The following is a 22,738-nucleotide window of genomic DNA, read 5'->3' as shown; positions in this document are numbered from 1 at the left end:
TAAAGTAGAATTTAATTACACAACAGACTGTTCTTTTGCAGACTTGATATCCTTAATTCTCAGTTTATGATGATGTTAAATTTTTCTTTAACTATTTATGAAATAATATAGTAACACAAAATTTCATTTATTTTCAAAATAGTTAACCATCTCTGGAGACACATTTTAATGGATGTTTATATTTCAAAATGAAATCAGTTGATTTTTTTCTCATTTATAATATAATAAAATGCTTTCATACTTGGTTCCCAGGTGAAAATGACTCAGAAAAAGGAAGTTACTTTACCATTTTTGTTTACACCATTTAAGTAAGTATTTTATTTTTATTAGCTTGTAGGAAAGAATTCTTCAATGAGTTTAAATGCGGACAGAGTAAATTCCTTAGAAACCTTTTCTTTTTTGTACGCATTAGTGCAAACTCTAAAATGAAAGTCGTCTATTGTTTCTCTAAATGATGAACCAGATGGTAACCAAATAGTAGAGGAGATGCAAGGTGCAGAGAGATATGGGGAACATAAGGAGACACATTCAATAGGTCTTGACTGGGAAGGTGTGGGCACTCCTGGCTTGGATGACTGGGGAGGTACTGGTGCCATTGTGGCTTATAGAAAGAAGGAAGAGCTGGTTTGAGAGGCAAGGATGATTGTTTGATTTACAATTGGAGACGTCCATGAATTGGTTAGAAATTGGGATGTGAATCAGAGCTGAGAGTTGATTGGGAAGGTTTTGGAGCCATCATGGTAAAGATGGAGCTGGACACTGTTACACGTGTAGGAGCTCTAGGCAGAGGTAGAAAGTGACCAGAAAAGGCCAGTGGTGCAATTCTGGGAAACACTGATGACTGCTGGTGGCAAAGAGGAGAGCTGACGTGGTGGGCATCAGATTTGGCTATCTTAGATTCCCAGAAAGATGCGTTTTCCTTGAATCAGAATGGGGAGATTTGAGTCACAAACCTGTCTCTGTAGTACTGCCCTGGGTAGGTTTATTCAACCTCCTTGAAGTTTGTTTTCAATTAGTAAGGATTTGCATTTAATTAGGAAGAATTTTGCTCTTGACCAGAATAAACAGAAATTGTTTGAAATATGGGTGTTAGGCCCTGGCCAATTTGGCTCAGTGGTTGAGCGTCGGCCTGCAGACCAGAGAGTCCTGGGTTTGGTTCCTGCTAGGGACACGTACCACAAAAAAAAAAAAAAAAAGGAAAAGAAATATGGGTGTTAGGGATATGATTGAATGACTTATTGGAATTATATTTAACAACTTACGTAGCATGAGTGTGGTATTCAAAAACTAGAAAGGCTTAAATATTGCATTGCCCTGTGAATAATGTGACTGTATGTCTGATCGTGTGTGTATGTGTGTATAGAGCAAAAATAAAGCAAAATTATGATTTGCAAGTTATGATCATAAGCAATTAGTTATCCTAACTTATATATATTTATCAAAAGTAGAATTACCTTTAAGGAGTGTCCCTGATTATAAGATGACATATGCTTATAAAGCCAAATGTTTACCCCATGTTATATCATATATACATTATGTACATATGCATTTATATGTATCATATGCATCTGTTTATTTATAATGTAGTGGTATAGTCAGACCATGACTAAGTAAACGAATAAATGAACAAGAAATATATGATCAATTCCTGGTATGAAGAAAATACACAGGGCATTGAAACTGAGAATAACTGAGGGTTACTTTAGCCCAGCACTTTAGAAAGACTGGTCAGGGCCCACTGGCGTGCCTTAGTGGATTGAGTGTCGTTCCATGGACTGAGAGGTCCCTGTTCAATTCCCGGTCAGGACTCAGGCCTGGGTTGTGGGCTTGATCCACAGTGCGGGGTACGCAGGAGGCAGCCAATTGATGTTTCTCACATCGATGTTTCTCTCCCTTCCACTCTCTCTAAAAAATTAATAGAAACAAAAAAAGAAAGACTGATCAGAGAAGCACTCTCCTATAAGTGTGCAAGTGCCCACCTCCTTATCCCCGGCCTGCTGACTCACCATGAACTTGCTCGCTCTGTGTTTGTACAAGGCTCAGTAGGATGGTTGATTCCTTCCCACTGGCTCACCCACCAACTCTGGAGCCAAGTTACCAGCCCTGCCTGCAACCTTAAAACCACCATTTCTCGAAAGCCTGCAATATAACCAAAAAAGCCTAAGATAGTTTGAAGAATTGACTCTTGAGGAAATGGATAATTTAAGGAACCGAAAAGAACTTAAAAATATTAAAATCCTCAGAAATACCTGAGAAACTATTGTATCCATAAGCTAAAAAGCAGCATAAACTTGACAATGAGAAAGGGTACCGGCTGCATTTTTTAACAAAGGATAATGCAACTGAAAATGTAGGGAATGCTAACTGTACAAGAATGGTCCAAATGGGAGGCACACCCTCCAAATTAGAATAGGAAGTCAGTAGACCTCAAGTGAAATGAAGTGGATTTTAAGTAATATGTGTATTGAGTAAGGAGCTGGGGAAAACAGTGACTTATGTAGAAGGCATATATTTCTTAACCCTCCAAAACAATGACAACTGGAAACTTCGGGGAAATGAAAACATTTCAAAGTCCATGAGAAAGCATGCTTTACTTAGGACGCAACCTAAGACGTGACATGATTTTGAACAGTTGCAGAGAGTATGAGAAAGGGAATTAATTTGAACACTGGCACATGGATCAAGAACGTCTAATTATAGCATAAAACTTTGCTACTCAGTGAACAGTATTTAAATAATCATAATGTAAACATTGGTCTTCAGTTTTTAGAGTCAAACCTTAGACAAAGTAAGGAAGACTTAGGATCACAGAGTAGAATGCAGGTGTTACCAACCTTGACAGCATACAGAGTTACAGGTTAGAAGGCAGAGGGGGAAAGAAATGTAAATGGAATAGTGATGCTGTTTCCTCATAAAACAGAATGTGGAGAGTCTGGCGAAAGTTGAGAGAATAAGACATTATTAAAGTGACCAATGTAGCCAACAGAGGAGGTAAAAATGGTAATGTAACCATGTTCAAGGGGGAGGAGACTGCAGGAATAGCCAGAGTTAACAGAAAGTGTCTCAGTTCATCAAGTTAAGAAATAGTAATAAATGCATATTATTAAGGCCCTGGTCGGGTGGCTTAGTTGGTTGGAGCGTCATCCAGTACACCAAAAGGCTGCGGGTTTGATTCTCAGTCAGGGCACATACCTAAGTTGTGGGTTTGACCCTGGTCTGGATGCTCAAGGGAGGCAACTGATCGATGTTTCTCTCTCATATTGATGTTTCTCTCTCAAATCAATTTAAAAAAAACACACATCCTTGGATAAGGATTAAAAAATGAAAAAGCATATTAAGAAAAATGGAGATAACTACCAAAATAACTAAAAACAGACTCTTGAAAAGTATTTGTGTCTGGTTTGGGGACTTGCGAGATGGGAAGAGTGGGACGGGGGTTACTGGTCGTCGTTAGCCCTCCTGTACTGTTTCTTTTCATTATATGCATAACATTTTTTTTTTTTTTTTTTATCCTCACCCGAGGACATTTTTCGATATTTTGTTCAGATAGAGTGAGAGGGAGAGAGAGAGAGAGAGAGAGAGAGAGAAACATCGACGTGAAAGCGACACATCGAGTGGTTGCCACCCACACGACCCAACCAGGGCTGGGGACAAACTACAACCAAGGTACGTGCCTTTAGCGGGAACCGAACCCGGGTCTCTCCAGACCGCAGGCCGACGCTCTAACCGCTGAGCCAAACCGGCCAGGGCCGTAACATTTTTTAAAGAAGCAAAAAAAGTATTTGAATCATTGGCATTGGCATCAATCAAAATCATAAATATCATTGACATGAATAAAAAAATTTGTTTTTCCATATAAATTTTAGAATTATCTTGAGTTATATGAATTCTTTGGTTATTATTACAATATTTCAGAAGTAATTTGGAGGGAATTGGAATTTTTACAATATTGAGCATTACTATCCAACATGTATTTATTTATATCTTCTGTTATGTCCTTAAATGAAATTTTAGTTTTCTCTACATTATACAACTCTCATTATTTTATTCCTGGATATTTTATTTTTATTCTTGTGTGGTATCCTTTTTTCCTTTCCTATTAAACATGCTCAGTATACCAGGAAAACCAGTTATCACCATTTACCATCCGAGTACAGTGAACTCTTCAGTTTTCTCTAGTCCAGTAATTTTTCTTTTTTCTTTCTACACCATCGGTTTCTTTCCCGTCAGTTACATATATACCTAAAGTCAGCGTTGTACACTTGTATTAGGTAAATATCGCACATAAATATCATAAGAGATGAAAGAACTGTTGTCACATCTTTTTTGCATAGCAGATAGCTTGTTCTTGTTACAAATAGTGGTGTGGTGAGGTCCTTTCTTTTTGAATAAATACTATATTTTCTGTTCATTCTTAGAAATATATTGTTTAGTCACAGATTCTTAAGTTTGAGAACATTTAGGATATTGACACCTGAAAATTCATATTCTTGCAATTTTTCTTTCATGATCCATTTCACCAACATCACTTGATTTTAGTTTAATGGTATCTGTCCACCATTCCTTCATTGTCTTATTTAGTCTTTTCCAGCATTAATAACTTATCAATAATGTAATAATTTCTAGGGTGATAAAATAGCAAATGTTTCAACAAAAAGGAAAAATAAGATAACTAAAATTCTATAATATATCTTAGACTTGTAAAAGGGTCCATATGAAAATTATATATCCTGTTGCTTAAAAAAAGTACATTTTATTTTTTGATATTTTAAAGACCCATGAGAAAGAATAAAAGTCATGAAATAGCCATTCCCACAAATACAACTGTTGAAATTGAAAAAAGAAACTCAAAGCTAAAATTAGCTCCAATAGACCCGAATGCTATACCTAGGTATGACCAGCAGGTGGAGCTACATGACTAGGAGAAGCATGAAAGTTTTGCCTCTATATGAAAGCACCTTAAAAGGGAAGTAAAACACTTTATATTTGAAGTGTGTACTATAAAGGTCTAAGGAAGAGAAGTAGAACTTTAAAAGAAAAAATTTATGAAGTGAGAAAAGAATAAATGTTACTTAAGAAATATTTTAGAGAAAAAAAATAGGAAGATTAATATTGTACCTTACCAACAGAAGCAAAATCATTGCCTTTTATTTAAAACTCACTATGTAAATTTAGAGAACTTAAATTTTAATTGTTCTCAAAATATTTAAATGTATTTTCTATCAAAATGGCAAAAAAAGTACTTTTGTTCTTTTTAATATATTTGTTTTTATTACAATGTCACGATTAAAAGTTCCTCCCTTAGACCAAACTTAAATATTGGTTTTAATGTCAAAGTTTCTGCCACTTCCATTGGATTTACTAATTATTTGCTAGAAATGTAGTTTTCGGTCATAGAACTGCCTTAAAACTTTAAAAAGGTAACTTTTACACACCACATACTTTCATCCATAGAAAAAGATTCATATACTCAGTTATGACATGGAAAACGACATGATTCTACATCATTCATCTAAAGAATGAAAATTATTCTAGAAATAATTTTTTTTATCCTGCTTTCTCTGTCTTTATCTTCTTGAAATATTTTTTCTTAAGATATTCTAAAAAATGGACTGTAAAACACTAGGTGTCTCTAAAATATTATATATAAATGCAAGCAGAATATTTTTGTAATGAAAATCTTAGTAAGAAGATATAATACTTTAAAGGGCAGCATTTAAAGGAAGTTTTTGTCCTCGAAACACTAGTTCACCTTGAATAATTGACGATAAAAATTTGATAATCCTAAAACATGGTTTACTTTTTTCTGCAGTGGTCAAATAACTATGGGGAAAGGATGGACTAATAGCAATCACAGCAAAGAAAAGTGTACAATTCCTATTCTTTTTTCTTTTTCTTTTTACTTAAGTATAACATGTTACGAATAGAGTCTTTTAAAACCTGATTTTTTTCAATATAAAAGATTTAATCAGTAAAGGAATTTTTCTCCATACAATTACTATGTATAAGCTACCATTATCATCAAATATTACTTCTGCCCAATCTGTCTTCTGGGATCCCAGTTACATATCTCCTGTTTACAGTGACTTGTGTTTTTTTAAATGGTCTTTTGTGATTTCCAATTCTTTCTGCTCTTCATGTTCACAAAAGATATTTTTTACTGACCTTTCTCCCTCCTAATATACCAAATCTCTCTTCGACTTTGTCCAATTTGCTATTGAGTTCTTAATTTCAGTTATTACATTTTTTTCAATTCTAGAATTTTCACATCTATCCATTTAAAAAATAGATTCCAGTATTCAGTGCAATTTTCTATCTTGTTCTCTATCATTGAAGTACATTACCCACAATTATTTTAAAGTCTGTACCTGGTTAACACCAGTGACTTTATTATTTGTGAGTTTATTTCGATTGTCTTTTTTTTCAGTTGGCTCCGTGGTTGAGTCTGGTAGTTTGTAAATGAACCTATCATTGTGTATTAAAAGTACAGAAGCTCAGAATTATCTTATTCCCCAGAGAGTTTGTACCTTACCCTCTGACAGGCAGGAAGAGTGGTTGCTGACTCAGGCTGTGTTCATTTTGTCCTGTCTCCTATTACTTCCCGGTCATCTCTGGAGCCTTTCAGGGATCTCAGTTGAAAGCTTGTTGTATAATCTACAGCCCCCCCCCCCCCTTTTTTTTTTGGTGGCTCCTGAACACCAGAATTGCCTGTTACAGTTCTTGAGACTACCAAAACTTCTCTCCACTTTTCAGGGCCTTTCTTCTTAGCTTCTGGTCCTCTTGTAGAATTCTCAGCTTAGTGTCCAGCTCACCTCTTCTTGTCAGCACGTGGCCTCTATTCTTGACCTGAGTTGTCCTTATAATAGAATATAAATTCTTGCTTATGAAAGTCCTTCTCTTGTACTTTTTTTTTGGTAATCCTCACCTGAGGACATTTTTTGCATTTATCTTTAGATAGAGTGGGAGGGAGAGAAAGCGGAAGACAGAGAGAGGGAGAGAAACATCGATGTGAAAGGGACACATCGACTGGTTGCCACTCACACAACCCCAGCTGGGGCCGGGGACAAACTGCAACTGAGGTACGTGCTCTTAGCGGGAGCCTGAACCCAGGATTCTCTGGTCTGCAGGCTGACGCTCTAACCGCTGAGCCACACTGGCCAGGGCTCTCTTTGTACTTCTTAAGAGCACTCCAGAATCCATGTTAAATTAGTTGAAATAATTTCAGGTAGCTTTCTTTCATGTCTTTTGGTTTTGTTTTTTTAATCCAGAATGATCATTGTGAATTGTTATTTTCCGTCTCTTGGGTCCTCAAGCCCTGGCTGCATTGGCAGCCACAGAGTCTAATTTGTACGGCTGTGGTCTTATAAGATTGCCACAGGCTCTACTGGATTATCTCTCCATCAGCAGCTCTGTGCCCAGATTCTCCGCCTCTTGCCTGGTGCCAAGAATAAGAATGACAAATGCCTTAAGGGTTACAGTTTGTAGAATGTTGGGTTAGTTCTCTGTTGTTTCCTTCTCTCTAGGATTTTAACCCTTCAACTCTTGATGGTCTCAGTAGCTCTCCAGTACCTACAAATTGATTTTTAGTTTAATTTTATCAGGCTTTCTAGTTGTTCCTGGTGGGAGCATATAGTCATTGGGAGCAGTAAGCACAGTTATTGGCTTCTCCATCATAGCCAGTAACTATGGCTAAGTCTTAATGTTTTATTTTAAAAAACAAAACAAAAACACAGTAAAATATGCCTGAGAAAGTAATTTGAATACAAAATAAAATTTATGCAAATAGTAATAAAAAGTTACCTCTCTTGTGTCCAGTCTTCTTCCCCAGAGACAAAGTTGTGGTTTCTTATGCACCTGTCTCTATGTACCGTGTATACAGATGCACATGTACATATCTATATCCTTCTTGTAACACATTTAAAATTTTAATTTTGAAAGACTCCAAATATGCTGAAAAGAATGGAGAATATAACAAAAATCCTGTACCCACAATCCAGGTTTAAGAAATGTTAACATTTTACTATATTTTAGACCCTCTTTTTTTTTCTAAAGAAATAAAATGATGCCCTGGCCAGTTTGGCTCAGCGGTTAGAGTGTCGGCCTGCGGACCAGAGTCCCGGGTTCGGTTCCCGCTAAGGGCACGTACCTCGGTTGCAGTTTGTCCCGGCCCCGGTTGGAGTTGTGTGGATGGCAACCACTCGATGTGCCTCTCATATCGATGTTTCTCTCTCTCTCTTCCTCCCTCTCTCCCTCCCTATCTGAAGATAAAAGCAAAAATGTCCTCTGGTGAGGATAAAAAAAAAAAGAAATAAAATGATGTGCTGGCTGGTGTGGCTCAGTGATTGAGCATTGACCCATGCACCAAGAGGTCACCAGTTCAATTCCTGGTCAGGGCACATGCCCAGGTTGTGGGTCCGATCCCCAGTGGGGGGGCATGCAGGAGGTGTCCATTCAATCTTCTCTCTCATCGATATATATTTTTTTTAATTAATTAATTTTTTTGTTACAGATATTTCTCCTTTTTTACCCCATTGGCATCCCCCTCCCCACCCCACACCCACCCCGTCTGCGGCTTAGTTGTCCATGCCCATTGGTCATGCATACATGCATATAAGTTCTGTGGTTTATCTCTTTCCACCACCCCACCCCCTCTTCTGACGGATGTCAGTCTGTGCCCTACTTCCATGTTTCTGGGTCTACCATATTCCTCAGACTGTTATGTTCATTATATTCCATATATAAGTGAGATCATGTGGTATTTGTCTTCTCATCAATATTTCTGTCTCTCCCTCCCTCTCCCTCTTCCTTCCTCTCTCTTTAAAAATCAATAAAGAGCCCTGGCCGGTTTGGCTCAGCAGTTAGAGGGTTGGCCTGCGGTCTACAGAGACCCGGGTTCGGTTCCCGCTAAGGGCATGTACTTCGGCTGCAGTTTGTCCCCGGCCCTGGTCAGGTCGTGCGGGTGGTGGCCACTCGATGTGTCCCTTTCGCGTCGATGTTTCTCTCTCTCTCTTCCTCTCTTTCCCTCCCACTCTATCTGAACAAAATATCGAAAAATGTCCTCGGGTGAGGATAAAAAAAAAAAAATCAATAAAGAAAAAAAATTTTTAAAAAGAAATAAAATGACATCATAAAATTAAACCCCTATTTTTAAAATCTACCAATTTTTTACAATTCTTTTTCCTATTCAGTATGATTTTCAAGATTTATCCATGTTGACACACGCAGATCCCTGCTTTCATTTTACTTTGTGGGTGATACTCCTCTGCTTCCTACGCTGCCAGCCACCTTATTCTCCTGTTGTTACTTGTTTTGTCTTTTTTGCATAAGTGTTAACTTGTACCTTATGTTCTGGACTTTACATTTTTTACAAAACTTCTTTATATTTTGCACTCCTTCTCAACTTATGGAAAAAATTATATTGGGGGACAATTTTTTTGTTGTTTTTTAAATCCTCGTCCGAGGATATTTTTTCATTTATTTTCAGATAGAGTGGGAGGGAGAGAGAGAGAAACATTGATGTGAGAGAAATACAGCAGTTGGCTGCCTCCTGTAGGACCCTGACCAGGGCTGGGGACCGAACCGCAACCGAGGTACATGCTCTTGACTGGATCAAACCCGAGACTCTTGGGTCCGTGGGCCGCCGCTCTAACTGCTGAGCCAAACTGGCCAGGGCAGGAGACACATTTTTAATAAGAATCTTTAATATCATAATGCTGTAGTGAGGTTTGTACAGAACATTTTGATAAATTCTACACATTTTTTGAACCTTTGGTATGTCCCAAGTTTTGTAAATAGTCCGTTTAAGAAAAATATAAATTAGCCTAACCCTGGTTTCTTTACCTAAGTACTTCATCTATAATACAATGTAATGTAATTAGTTAATGTAACATAAATATTTCTCTTTTAAAATGTTTTTTTTTCTCCCATTCTTTTCAGGACTTTAAAGTAATTTAGTTGTAGACCAGCTTTCTTTTCATCTTTTTATTTAATTTAGCAATTCATTAGACTCTTTAAGAACGACATTGCATATTATTCTCTTATTTCTCTTCCTTTTTTAAGGCCTGCATTTTAATCAATTAAAATTTATTGATTCATTTTATGTGCTTAGCACTTTGCTAAGTATTATTGTGATATTAATGGAAATAATTAATGGCCCACGGGGAGGTTAAAATTTAATTGAAGAGAAATAAATTGCTCATTAGACCACATGAAAGTGCTAATGGCGTGAGGTGAGGTTTGGAGTGGACCATAAAGGATGATGGAGATTGGATTTTAGAACGCAGAGAGGGGAGGATCTTTATGACCAAGAATTCGGCTGTGAATACAAGAGTGGTGATGAATGAAGAGTTTAACCATTTTGTAGCTGAGGGTATACATTTGGGATAATGGGAAATTAAATAGAGTAGAACGAGACGGTCATCAGGAGTCTAGGAGTTTGGAAGTGATGAAGTCGGCAGTGAGGTGCCCACGTCAATTTCATGTAAGTTAGAACATGCCCTCGGTATGTTAGGAGGCTGAGTGGCTCAGAGCAAGGGAAGGGAGATTAACTGGAAGGATTTTATCAGAATTTGGAAAATTCACCTCAGATGCAGGCTTCAAAGAGTGCTCCTGCCCTCTGGCCCAGTAATCCCACTTCCAAGACTTTCAGGGTGATACTCCAAAATGCGTGGCGTCTGGAGGACAGGGAACTAGGTTGTGGCAACATTTTGAAGTAACTTCTCTTTCATGTGTTCCTGCTTCCCGGTACCTTTCTCCAGATCTTAGTGAGTCCCAGGGTGGTGAATTTCGAGGGTCTGAAACAGGAGTGGGGTCCCCTGAGCCGAAAGCTCTGAGAGCCTTGGGTGCAGGCGCAGACCCTCATTTAGGGGCCCCCTGGAGAACTCCAGAGGGCTTGTAGATGAGCTTCTGGGGTTCATGAACTTTCAGAAATGATATGTAAGATTCCAGATTATGTGCATTTTCTAGACAGAGTTTCAGGTTCTGAAAGAAGCCTGTGACCCCGCCCAAATTAATAGCATTGCTTAAAAGATTCATTTCCTGCAAGTCTCCATCTTATCTCTTCAGAGACTGCTAGGACCAACCAGAAGAAGGGTATGTGATCATTTTATGTTGCACTGTATGAAATTGCTGATATTTAATTTAGTAGCTTTTGACATAGAAAAATATCAATATTGTGATCTAGCCTGGTATAGCCTTAAATAACTTTTTAAATGTGAAAGTATTCTGTTTAGGACTATAGGTGTTATAGTTAAGCAGTATATTTCAGTTTTGTGATTAAATATATTTCTTTCAGTAAAGTTATTGAGTTCTGGTTATATTTCCTCAATTTTTACATTCCATGAACTTAAATGTCTTTAGCTGTAGATTTTCTCAGTTTATGCAGTTTAAGGAGTATTTCTTTTGTGGTAAAACAAAGACAGGGAAATGATGGAAAGAGAAATGAAAGATAGGGAGGCTGAAAAAGGTAGATGGTACGGCAAAGAATGGCAAATAGGTTCAAATTGTTTACTAACTTTGGTTGTTGGTTAGGCTCTGCCTGGGCTCTTTGATAAAGACAGTTCTTGGCGTCTGGCTCAGGTACAAAGCGTCATGATGGCTCTGCCTGGTCTGTTTCTGCCAGGACCACTGGGGGGCCGAGCAGGGGGGGTATGAGCAGGGGGGGCCGAGCACTGGGGGGTCGAGGGGGGGGGCTGAGCAGTGGGGGGCCGAGCAGTGGGGTCTGAGCAGTGAGGGGCCAGGCGCTGGGGGGCTGAGTACTGGGTCTGAGTGGCTGGACTGCCATCCCTGTTTGCTCTGCTAGTATTTATGCTTATTTCATCAGAATTTCTTTGTTAGCCAGAATATTAACTTTTCTTGAAAATGGTGCATTATCTGACTGTCGTAACAGTAACTTGGCAGTTGAAACTTTGAGTCAAGAGAACCAAATTTAACTATAAGCTATTTCTTGGAAGAGTTCAGATAACCAGTAATAATATAATTTAGCTCAATGTTAATTTTTTTGTTTTGAATTTTCTCAATTCTTACCATTCTTTAATTTTCATTTAGGAAACAACAACAATAAAGCTTATAATGGAAATGAGGAAACATTTTAAACCTAACCTTTTTGTTTTTGTTTGTAGGTTGCTTTCCGATTCTAAACAGCTCGACCTTTTAAGAAAAGCAAGATCTTATATAAGACAGGGAAAGTATGATGAAGCAGTAAGTACCAGGCCTTGTATCTATAAATAGCTAATTACCATTTTGGGTGTGTGTGGGGGGGTACTGTGTGGCAAAGGAGAGCAAGGTGGGCAGGCCAGAGAGCTTTCTCGAGCCCTCAAGGAAGGCTGACTTTCCCAAGTACTGCTTTAGCCATGGGCATGCTTCTCGTACTTCAGATGGTGGTATGGGTAGACTTTTTTGAGCTAGCATTGGAAAGGAACAGTTGCTGTTTTTTATAATGAAAGAGTATACCCCAAGTTTCTGTCACTCTAATGCATAATATTTTAGAATGTGATATATTTGTACGTTTGGCATTATCAGCACACTACCAGAAGTCTGCTGATTCATATAGAAGCTTTGACTTTTCCCAGCCCCTACCACACTATGCTTTTCATTAATTTCTTTGTTAAATGCTCATATAATTTTTTTAAATTTTATTTATTGATTTTTTTTTTTTTTTAGAGAGAGAGAGAGAGGAAGGGAGAGGGAGAGACAGAGACAGAAACATGGATTGGCCACCTCATGCATGCCTCCCACTGGGTATTGGGCCCACAACCTGGGCATGTGCCCTGACCAGGAATCGAACCGGTGACCTCTTGGTGCATGGGCTGACGCTCAACCACTGAGCCACACTGGCCGGGCAAATGGTCATATAATTTTAAAGTAGGAAAGAATTCTGATCTTAGTTTCTAAAATTGCTTAAGTAATACCATGCATTTCTAATGCTTATTTTTGTCATGGTTTTAAAATAAACTATTCTCCTCTGAAATATTAAACTATTTTAATGATATTTTATAAGTGGCTTTGATAATCTAATATGAGAAGAGTAAAAAATGATATACAGTGGGCATCTCCACTATTTGGGACATATATTAGAGAGCCGATAATTTCCACAAAATGAATCATTTTGCATCACTACACATCTCATAGTTTACATTTAAGGTGCCTTTTCTTATCAAGATTTAAAAGTTCGTTTTATTCAGAAATTTTTCTTTTATTTTGCAAGAAGATTCTTGAACAATTAAAATCTCTTTTGATCCATCATCTATAGTTACTCTAATTTTAATCATTTTTCTCCCTTGTAAACTTAGGTTTCTTATTCATTCCATGTGGCAAGTTATATTTTTTTTTCTCTCTAGGTCTTCCTTTGCAAGGAGCTGATTCATCTCTCACTGAAAGGATTGTCCTATTATCATACTTACGACAGATTCTTTTTAGGCATCAATGTTCTGCTTAGTTTTGTGGGATGGGCATCTTATACCTCTTTGTTGATCATCAAGTTTCATTCCAGCCTTAGCAGAGGTGTTAGTAAAGAAGTTAAGGTATGTTTGTAAAACCTCATAAAGATTCGGGCAATGGTATAAAATCATTAAGACTGAGGAAAGAAATTGAATGAACTCATCTGTAAGGAGTTCATACAAAGTGCAGATTGTACTAAGCTAACTCTTATCTTTCATTTGCTTTTGCTGTATTGGGTCTTTATTCTCAGTTTTGTCTATTTCTTTACTTGAGAAAAGGGTGTACTAATGGCTCTCCAACCTAAGAGGGCTATAAAGATAGCTGTATAATTTAAATTCTCCTGTGGCATTAATTGTTAATTTTCTGTTTTTTTATAATTATTTAGCATGTCATAATTCTTCCATATCTTTCTAGTACTAGTGGTCAGAAAAGTACTTCAAAGCAATATATTTAAATTATTGTGATATTAAACGATTAGGAGCTAGAAAGCAATAAAATCACTTTTTCAAAATGTCCCTTTTTAAATAATTGTTTTCCTAGAACTATTTTTACCTTCTTTCAATTTTCTGAAATTATTACGTATTTCCAGCACTTGCTGTTTATCCTCATTTTGAGAATTTATTCCTAGTTTACTATAATTTCAATACAAAAAACCCCACCTCTTTAATAATACTTCATATTAACCGAGAATATGTAACACTGCGTAATGATTTTACTACGTTAACACACTTGACGCTGTCCAAATACATCGCTGTCATTTACCAGGGAGACTGTGCCGCTTCATCTCCTTCCCTTCATTCTCTAATGATGACTGATTACCATGTCTGAATCTTCTACCAAGTAATATATTCGGATGGTGTATTATTAATAATAACAGTCTATGATTTCCAGCGGTAGCTCTTCCATTTTTATATTTTATTTTTCTGTAATGGAAGAAAGAATAGTAGTATGCATTCCAATTTCTTCTAGTGTTTTAACGCCTCTTAAATAATTTCCTCAGTGCATTCATTATTAGAATGCATATGAAATTGGCTAGCATAGGAATCATTTCTTATATGGTAGGAAAGGAGACAGAAACAACCATGTTTTAGTAATTAGTCTATCTAGGCATTCTGCTTCACACTTAAAACTGATTCTGCCACTTTAAACTCGTAACAGTGCTACAGTAAGCATTATAATTTCTCTTCACAAAAGAGGAAGCTGAAGATGTTTAAGTAACTTCCCATAGGACACTTAGCTGGGACGTGGAGGAATCATGCTTTAAATCCAGAGCAGTCAAGTGCTTGACGCTGCCTTCTCATGTTTACCTTGATCTTCAGGTCATTGAGAAATGATGCGATGTTTTTAGACTGCGATGTCAACAGGTTTCGTAGCCAACAGTTCTTCATCCATTAATCGGATAAGGCAGCAAGCGTTTAACTGAGTGTTCAGAACAACGCTGGATGCTGCATAGGCTGTACAAAGAAATATAAAATTCAGAGTGTGCCCTCAGGAGTTTAGAATTAAATAAAGTACCAATGCATGTCACGCATAACCACCTTATCAGATATATGTCCCTACACTAGTACGAAAGACAACTTTCACGTTGAACAACTTTAATGTCTGTGAAGTGTGTGAGTGTGATACAAAGACTACCATATTTTAACTGAAGGAGTGCTCACTGTAGCTAGGCTGACGGTAACAGAGAAATCTAAGTCTCTGTGGGGATTTGACCCTGCAGGGAGAGGAAAGGATGAGGACTAGAGCAAATTAAATGACATAAACTGAGGCGAAGTTGAGAAAACGGCTCATTATGCTGGGGTAAGAGTAATAGTTACTGAGCCCCACTGTTTCTGGACTCTCCCGGGTGCTTTCCATGTGTTATTCAGTAAGCTTCACACTACCCGAAATTTGGTGGTTATGAGTCTCATGATACGGATTTTATTATGGGGGAATTTAGGCTCAGAGAGATAACATGTTTTCTTCATGATACTCCAGTATTAAATGACAGAACTAATCTTTTTTAAATTCATGCTCTTTCTACATCAGGCTGCCTTTAAAACAAATAGTTCAATTTGGGTAGAATGTGGGAGGTTTGTTCAAGGGATAGTACTAACAATGTGGATTAGGCTGAAATAATCAAAGGCTTCTAATGCTAAACTATAGAACTTATTTAGTGAAGAGTTAGTGCACCAGTTAGAGTTCAACCAGAGAAACAGGACCAGTAGGATCTATGTAGGAAGAGATACAGCATAAGAAATTGGCTTCTGTGGCTGTGGGGGCGGGTTGGGGGCGGGTTGGGGGCTGGTTGGGGGCTGGTTGGAGGCCATTTGGGGGCTGGTTGGGGGCCGGTTGGGGGCCGGTTGGGGGCTGGTTGGGCAAGCACCACGTGCACAGGCCAGGTCTGCAGGCGGCAGCCTGAGCTTCAGGTGGGAGCTGCCCCTGCCTGGCAGGTGCGCTGTCTTCGGGGAAGCCTCCGCTTCTGCTCTTTCCCTTGGCTGAGTCAGTCAGGCTCACCCAGATCATCTAGGATAGTCGCCCTTATTAAAGCCAACTGATAGGGACTTCAGTGACCTACAAGATTTAATCACAGCAACACCCCAATTATGTTTGATTGAATAACTGGGGACTGTAGTCTACCAAGTGGACGCATAAAACTGACCATTACGGTTGAGGTCATTAAAGTGTTTTGAACCCTGTGCTTGTTTGCGAACACATCCTGATTCCTCTCAGCAATGTGGCCGTCTAGTGAAGGGACACAGTCTAGAGTTCCGAAGGAAGACGCGTGCCCACAGTCTAGCAGTAACTGGAGGGCAGCACGCGGTGCGGTTGGGAGGTACCTTGTGCGGCTGTGCACACGCACTGTAGCACGCCGCTAGCAGGTGGGTGCAGGGAGGCGTTGCAGAGGAGGGTACTGCCAAAGGAAATCTTCAAGGGTGTGAAGGAGAACCCAGTGGAACAAAGGAAGAGGATGTGCCAGGTGAGGAGTGGGCTACCTGGCCTCCTGGGAGGCCCAAGTCACTGCTAGGGCTACAGTCTAGCCGCTGTAGGGGAGCGAAGAGGACCTTGCAGTAGCATCATCCTCCATCGCCTGGTGAGGAAACAGCTTTAGACGAGCTAAGTGCTTTAGTCAAATGGCCAAGCAAATAGAAAGGCAGCACTGGAATTAAATTTAGGTCTGACTCCAAAGTTCATGTCACTTGTACATGACAGTGTCCCCAGATTATACAGGTTTCTCCTTGAGCACTATTATAGTCAAGTCTGCAGTGAATATTCTCTCTAACGTAATTTGCCGCAGCCCCCTTAATTGAACTCTGTATTTAACTTCTACATACTCCTCTCCTTTGCTTTTGCCAGTCCAGATATCTTTTGCTTTAGAACTAACTATCCTTATTTGCTACATGCCTTTCCCTTGGTTTTTTTTAATTTTATTTTATCCTCACCTGAGGACATTTTTTTGGTTTTTGTTCAGATAGAATGGGAGGGAGAGAGAGGAAGAGACAGAGAGAGAAACATCGACGTGAAAGGGACACATTGAGTGGTTGCCACCCACACGACCCAACCAGGGCCAGGGACAAACTGCAACCGAGGTACATGCCCTTAGCAGGAACCGAACCTGGATCTCTGCAGACCACAGGCCAACGCTCTAACCGCTGAGCCAAACTGGCCAGGGCTTTCCCTTGTTTTTTTATTACCTAGTCAAGTCCTGAAATATTAACCCCTTAAGCCGAGTCCCATGATTCAGTCTCTACCTGTATGGTTTAAACCTCTTGAAGGCTAACATAGAGTGTGCAATCTAAGAAATATTTGTTGATTGAAGGAATAAGTACAATGTACACAGCATGGTTCATTATCATCAGGTGTTTTTTTGAGGGGGAGCAGGGACACAGGAAACAATTTGTGACAAAGTAGAAAATGTCCCCTATTATTGTTATTTAAAATCTTTATGATTTTTACTTTAGCTGAACCAAATTCTGGATGATTTACTTTACTACATGTAGATCCTATTTGTAATGTCTATTACATTATGTGCCAAAGGTTTAGATAATTATGTCACATTGTACTGGTTCTAGAAAATCCCTCAAGTATTTTTTGTTTTTTTGGTACTTTTTTAAACTTCTTTTCATATTATTTTACTATTCTTGAAATGATATGAAACAGATCCCGATTCTTAATGAACACCTGCCTCAGCTACCTTCAGCTTTAGAGACCCTGTTTGTCCCCATCTATCAGATTTGCTCCTCCTTGTCCCCTTTTTGCTGTGGCACCTCCTTCCTGTCTCGCACATCTCCATTTCTGGGGCTGTTCACTGATAGGTTTCTGTGGTCACTGCGGGGACTGATGTGAAGAAATAGAGGAGAGACTTAAAATGAAGGTAACAATTGCACCCATTGTTTAGGAAGCAGTAGTAATATCCCTGGCATTTTGTTAAGCTCTTTGCATAATCTTATTAAAGCATCACTAGCCTTGATAAATAGATATGGAATTATTGTTCCCATTTTATAGAGAGGATGAAATTAAGTCTCAGAAAAGTTTTGTACTTTGCTCATACTCATAGTCATACAGTGAGCAAGTGACAGCACCCACGGGCCATCTCTGGTGACTTACACTGAGGAGCTTATTCGGCAGGTGTTTGGGAAAGGAGACATGACTGAACGAACCTACTGTGGATGGGCAATGGAGAGCAGCGTGGGCAGCGTGTCAAGCTGGAGTCTGAATAGACAGAAGCATTGTTCCAAGTGAAGATTAGGTCCCACAGTTTATTGTGGATTCAATGGGCTTTTGTGAGCTAGTCACAGAACTCAATCAACATTTATTAAATTATTACTAAGGAGAAATATGTTCCGAGTTCTGAGCAACTTGCTTGCAAACGGCTGAAACAGAGTCACTTTTAAATTGAGAATTGCCTTATTGCAGCCATCCAGGCTGTCCAGCTTTTTCTCCTATATTGTGCTTCTCCGATGAAAGAAAAATGCATTTCTTAGATTCATCATCTACTTGTAGAACCATCGAAAGAAATACATTTTCTTCACTGTATAAAACCTCTTAAAAGCCCATTGGTTGGCATGAGTTTGGAAGTGTTTCAATGTTTTGTTTGATTTTCAGAAACCAAGTCATCTCCTGCTGTGTAGTTTTGTGGCTATTGGCATTTTAATGGCGTTTTTCCTGCTGATTCAAGCCTGTCCCTGGACTTATTATGTGTATTGTTTGTTGCCAGTGCCTATATGGTATGCGGTTCTAAGGGAGTAAGTAACACATTTTGCTGTATTGTTTTTCACTTCACTGTCAGATAAATCTGTATTTAAAATGCATTAGATTTCTGTAGCATAGTCATCAACCATATTTATAATACCCTTAAATCTCTAAACCCGCACACTTCACTTATAACAGCATAAATGTTGCATATAAGTATCCTTTTTGTGTTGCCTTTTAAAAAAGTAATTTTAGAGAGGAAGGGAGGAGGGGGAGAGAGAGAAACATCAGTTTGTTTTTCCATTTATTTATACATTCATTGGTTGACTCTTGTATGTGGGTTGACTGGGATCGAACCCACAACCTTGGTGTATTGGGATGGCACTCTAACCAACCGAGCTACTTTTTTGTTTGTTTCATCTCTATTTCCTTAGGGAAGCATTGACCTTGTTTCCTTCCTTGTGTATCTTTTATAAGAAAAATCTGGAGTAAAAATAAAAGGGTTAATGTTGATTGTACTGTGCCCGGAGTAACTTAACATTTTGAACTTGTCTCATATATCTTAGTTTCTAGTGTCTCTTCATGTTTCATAAAGAGATTTGCACTTTTTTCCCCGTACCTATTTGCCTCTCCTTTTGTAGCTATCCAGTAAACCTGGATCAATGAAACTAGTTAAATCAGATCTACTGCTGTGTGCACACGAGACTAGTGGATGTTATTCCCACGTGCTGTGGTTCTGCCTTTAAGTGCCTCCTCACAAGCGGTACTCCAGTGGGTCCTTGCTGTCGTGGGAAACGTCAGCGCTCGAGTGCTCAGGCGAGTCTTAAGGACTTTAAAATAAAACCACCGAGACGTGAGACTGCTTCACATTCACAGGCAGCAAGAGTCAAGTTGCAGATCTTGTTGATTTATCTATTTGCACAGTAACCTAGGATTTAACTTAGTCTTGGGCATCTAAGCATCCTCTGAGCACACCAGACCCAGCCAGCTGACCAGGGAATGAGAGCCCAGAATAGGAGTATTTTCTTTTTTTTTTATTAAATTTTTTTCTTTATTAATTTTAGAGAAAGAAGAGAGAGGGAGAGATAGAAACATTGATGAGAGATAACATAAGTTGGCTGCCTCCTACATGCCCCCCACTGGGGATCAGACCCACAACCTGGGCATGTGCCCTGACGGGGAATTGAACTGGTGATCTCTTGGTGCGTGGGTCAATGCTCAACCACTGAGCCACACCAGCCGGGCCATAATAAGGGTATTTTCAGGGTTTGCCAGCATGTCTGCCCTGACACAATGTGTATTCTTGTTCTAATTTTTATTAACTCCAGCTTTGACCACTTCTTCCATCCTTTAAAAACATTGAAATGGCCCTGGCCAGTTTGGCTCAGCAGTTAGAGCATCGGCCTCTGTACCAGAGAGTCCCTGGTTCGGTCCCCGCTAAGGGCACGTACCTTGGTTGCAGTTTGTCCCTGGCCCCAGTTGGGGTCATGTGGGTGGCAACCACTTGATGTGTCTCTCTCACATCGATGTTTCTCTCTGTCTCTTACCCCCTTTCTCCCTCCCTCTCTATCCGAAGATAAATGCAGAAATGTCCTCAGGTGAGGATAAAAAAAAATTAAAATGTTGAAAATATCAAAAATAAAAATTAGCCCTGGCCAGTGTGGCTCAGTTTGTCAGAGTATTGTCCTATACACAGAAAGGTTCTAGGCTCGATTCTCACTCAGGGGCACAGATGGGAGGTACCCCATCAATGTTTCTCTCTCACATCAGTGTTATTCCCTCTCCCTCCCTTCCACTGTATCTAAAAATCAATGGGAAAATATCCTCGGGTGAGGATTAACATGAATAAATAAATAAAATAAAAAATTAAGAAGTTTAAAATATCAACATTTTAAAACGTAAGGCAAAATGACATTGACAAAAGAACATACTGTTACTTCTTCATTTAAATGAAATGGGGTTGCTGTAAATATTTAAATCAGATTTTTTTTCTGATGTCATTTACTCTGTTTTAAAATTTTTAGAATGAAAGGTTTTATCCTTGCAGAAAATTCTGTTTTACTACAGAATCCCAAGGGGTTCTGCAAGAGTAAAACCTTTTATTCTAAAAATTTTTAAACAGAGTAAATGACACTAGAAAAAAATCTTCCAGATCATTTTACAAAATCATCTCTTATCTCTCTCTGCTTGTTCACTGTTATGAACAAAAGAAACATTCTTCTTCTGCCTGGTGTTAGCTTTTCTTTTCTACTTGGTACCTTAGTAGTTTTGATAACATTATGTAGCCATTGTTTTAAATTAGAAAAAAGGTAATAAATCAAATGATACTGACGTTTATAATTACCTACTTAATAATGCACTACAAATGCAAAATTTTTTTTCCAGTAATGAAATATAAAAAGTACTCAAGTATATAATACATTTTAAATGGTTATGAGTTCATATTTAATTATAATTACTGTATGATTAGTGACATCTTAAAGTGGGTTCAGAAAAGGTTATTTAGCTCAGTAAAAAGTGCAATTAAGATTTTCCCTACTTAGATCAGAAAAACTTACCTTTATTTCATTAAGACAGTTGAGATATCAATATAAAATTAACCTTGGTGAGTTAAAAATTGTTTTTCAGTTTTTATTCATTTGGGTTCACTGTATTTTCTTTCTGATATTGTATCTGTAATTATATAAACATGAGTATGGTTAAGCTAAGACCAAACAAGACTTATTTATTGTCATTACTATTATTTAAAAAAAAGCAGATTTTTGTTGTTACTATCAAATTAATTCAGAAATTACATTTTTTCCCTAAAATACTTCTAGATTTCAAAAAAAAGATATAGGTCAGTAAAGCCATTGAAAAAAATCTATTAGAGATTCTCTTCATTTTACAATAATCTGTGAATTGAAAATGTCCTGATTATAGCTTTGCACAAAGTTTTTATTTTTGCTATATATGGCCTAATTTTTAAATTCAATATAGAGTATAAATAATCTTTTTATAAATAATCTTGCTAAACAGATACCACGTTATTCAAGACCTTGTCGCATCACTGTTGGCCTTTCCCCCAAGTCATTTTGTGGGATACCTGTTAGCCTGTGCCCTGGGAATTGAAGTATTGGTAAGTAATTTACCACATTGCAACATGTCATATCTCTTTCACATATACATAATTCCTTGGAAATGACCTCACTTTTTATTTCTTCTTTGGAATGCATTACTAGGTTCTCAGTTTTTTCTACCGTTACATGCTTACTGCTGGACTTATTATATTTGCGGGTTGGCCATTTATCACTCAGCTGTGGACTCGCGCAAAGGTACAAGTACTCATTTTGACACTGTACAGATTAGTAGCCACTTTGTTTTGATACATGTTTAACTTGGGGAGTTGTTCCTTTCTAAAGAAAAAGGTGGACTCTTATATGAAGAGTCTGGTCCCTTTGACAGGACTGAGGTTACTTTAAGGTTTCAGTGATTTGCATAGACTTTCATATCAAAATGAGCCTGTCATGTGGTGACTGAAATACTTTAGAAGCAGAGCTCTTGTGTCCTCTGAAGCACTTGCTAGACGGCTTTAGCCCCAAGTATCTGAATGATGGCGCAGCCGAGGACCTGCCCAGCACAGTGGTAGTGGTGCGGCGCTCTGAACTCGGATCACAGAAGTCACCTCCCTCCGGACCTTGAGCCACCTCCGCTCTTTTCTGGAGAAGTCTGTGTTCATGATAGATTATTTTTAAATATAATTACTCTTGATTTTCTTCCTTCCACCAGATAGAGAATTACATGTGCTTCTACAAAGAATAAGCTTGTGTTTCCATTTGGTGCTTTTCGATGGAGGTAGCAAGAAGACAGAAGTATCTCTCCCCGCTAGGAGAACTTGTAGAATTCGACAGTGGGATTTTTGATCATTTTTGTCATAAAAACAATAATTACTAAAGTGTTTTTGCCAATTTCCCTCCTGAGCTCAATCATTTGATTATGATTGCAGGCAAAATTGCTTATAGATATAATCAATATACACAAATTGGTGGAAGTACTTGCTTTGAAATATCAGGCCCAGGTTAAAAACCTGGCTATTTTATTTACTAATCATAGGCTGATACTGCATATACTTTAACATTTCTGAGCTGTT

General features: G+C 38.3%; 1 protein-coding gene across 4 annotated transcripts in view; it reads left to right on the top strand.

Moving 5' to 3' along the window:
- The window catches only part of PIGN (phosphatidylinositol glycan anchor biosynthesis class N), an 85,342-nt gene that overhangs the window by 20,877 nt on the left and 41,727 nt on the right, over positions 1-22,738 (top strand). For all 4 annotated transcript variants that reach the window (XM_036245378.1, XM_036245375.1, XM_036245376.1 and 1 more), the window contains 6 exons: positions 253-308; positions 12,120-12,198; positions 13,338-13,520; positions 18,523-18,662; positions 21,628-21,727; positions 21,831-21,923. In XM_036245378.1, coding sequence (XP_036101271.1) covers positions 253-308; positions 12,120-12,198; positions 13,338-13,520; positions 18,523-18,662; positions 21,628-21,727; positions 21,831-21,923 — 651 coding nt within the window. The remainder of the gene's footprint in view (positions 1-252; positions 309-12,119; positions 12,199-13,337; positions 13,521-18,522; positions 18,663-21,627; positions 21,728-21,830; positions 21,924-22,738) is intronic.

This window comes from Molossus molossus, unplaced genomic scaffold, assembly GCF_014108415.1.
Source record: "Molossus molossus isolate mMolMol1 unplaced genomic scaffold, mMolMol1.p scaffold_m16_p_6, whole genome shotgun sequence".
NCBI lineage: Eukaryota > Metazoa > Chordata > Mammalia > Chiroptera > Molossidae > Molossus > Molossus molossus.
The sequence above is the reverse complement of the archived record's forward strand: the minus strand, read 5'-3'. Positions and strand labels throughout refer to the sequence as shown.